Raw genomic sequence first — 1556 nt, forward strand, 5'->3', positions numbered from 1 at the left:
ATAAATTACAATTATGAGTAAACAAGTATAAAACAGGTATTTTTTAAAAGTCAGTCCATTAGGGAAATGTCTTCATAATACCATAAAATGTTTTAACTGCCTTACAAATTCAGTGTTTAAGTCATCTATGAATTAATAACTTCTAGAGAGTAGTAGATCAGCCTACCCTGTGTGCTGAGACACAGGACTATACAAAAAATGTCTTTCTTCCTTTTCAACATTTTATGCTCACTTTTTGCTCTAGATTTTATGAGCAAATTTTTATATCAGCACATTTTAAAATACAAACAAAATTCCCCAACAAGTCTTTAATGCAGTTTCATGAGCATTTCTTGATTGAGCTACTTGTCCTCTTAAGTTCAAAACCCAAGCCCCCAAGTATGAGAAACTGAAGTTTCCAATATTGCATATACCCCAAACAAGACTGACCCAGTTCACTTTAAATTCGATTTTATTGACATCAGCTTCCCTAAGCAACCATCCCAACTACTTCAGAAGATCTGAGAGCAGGAGGAAACAATAAATGTACACAAAACACACGGCTTGCATGGCCAAAAACGTTATATTTTCAAATGAATCTGGAGACTTTTTTTTTTTTTTTTTTTAAGAACAGCAAAGAATGGAATGTATGAATGTTGGCTGTTTAAACATTTTATCCAGAAACACACTACCATATGGATACCAGGTTTAACCCATACTTGAATTTGAAAATATACATAATCTTAGATTACATTAAAATCTAATTTCAAAAAGTGTACAGTAAAAATAACTTAAGGGAATTCCGACGAAAGTTACCCATGGACTGAAAATTCTTTGTTTTAACTACCAACATTAAATTGTGTCTGTTTTACTGATTACAAGTTCTATATGTGTCAGATTCATATACAGCACCAAATGATTTATTACTAGGCCAAATCCACCTCTTTCCTTTTAAGAACTAGCCAAGAGGGTGACACTGAATTTTCAGCATCTGCAATTCTGTGTAGCAGGAGCAACATCTGAAAGACAGTTGAGTGGATGTAAACTATCGACTTTTGTTCTTTCTGGAATTTCCCTGTAGTGAAAAATAAACAATGCACGGGAGAAAATAATTCATATAAAAATAAACTTGCCCGAACCACAAACAAGAGAAAATCTGATGCCTATACAGGAAAAAAAATTACAAAAGAAAATGCAGCATAGGAGGAAAAAAAGTCATTAAATTTCAAAATAAAAAAAAGAAAACTTCTGTATTTACAATCTTGTGTATACTGTATAAATTCCCATTTCACTTGTTATAACTGAGGGAAGAATGGATTACAGCTTTCATAGTCATAAAAAATACGGTTACCCACCTTTTAGTAACTGTTCTTCGAGATGTGTTGTTCATGTCCATTCCAAGCAAGTGTGTGTGCGCGATGTGCACGCCAGCCGGAAGGTTTTCCCCTAGCAGCGTCTGTAGGGTCGGCCCAGGCACTCCCTGGAGTGGTACCACTACGGCGCCCTATAAAGGGGCCCGCCGACCCTCCACTCCCTCAGTTCCTTCTTGCTGGCACTCCGACAGAGGGGCAGGAGGG

General features: G+C 36.2%; 1 protein-coding gene across 1 annotated transcript in view; it reads right to left on the bottom strand.

Annotated features, from left to right (window-relative positions):
* Positions 1–433: 433 nt before the first annotated feature.
* PPP1R21 (protein phosphatase 1 regulatory subunit 21) overlaps positions 434–1556 on the bottom strand; it is a 102492-nt gene continuing 101369 nt past the window's right edge. Inside the window, exon 21 of the mRNA XM_075064418.1 lies at positions 434–1054. Coding sequence (XP_074920519.1) covers positions 1025–1054 — 30 coding nt within the window. The 3' untranslated portion in view covers positions 434–1024. The remainder of the gene's footprint in view (positions 1055–1556) is intronic.

Source organism: Chelonoidis abingdonii, chromosome 3 (genome assembly GCF_003597395.2).
Source record: "Chelonoidis abingdonii isolate Lonesome George chromosome 3, CheloAbing_2.0, whole genome shotgun sequence".
Taxonomy (NCBI): domain Eukaryota; kingdom Metazoa; phylum Chordata; order Testudines; family Testudinidae; genus Chelonoidis; species Chelonoidis abingdonii.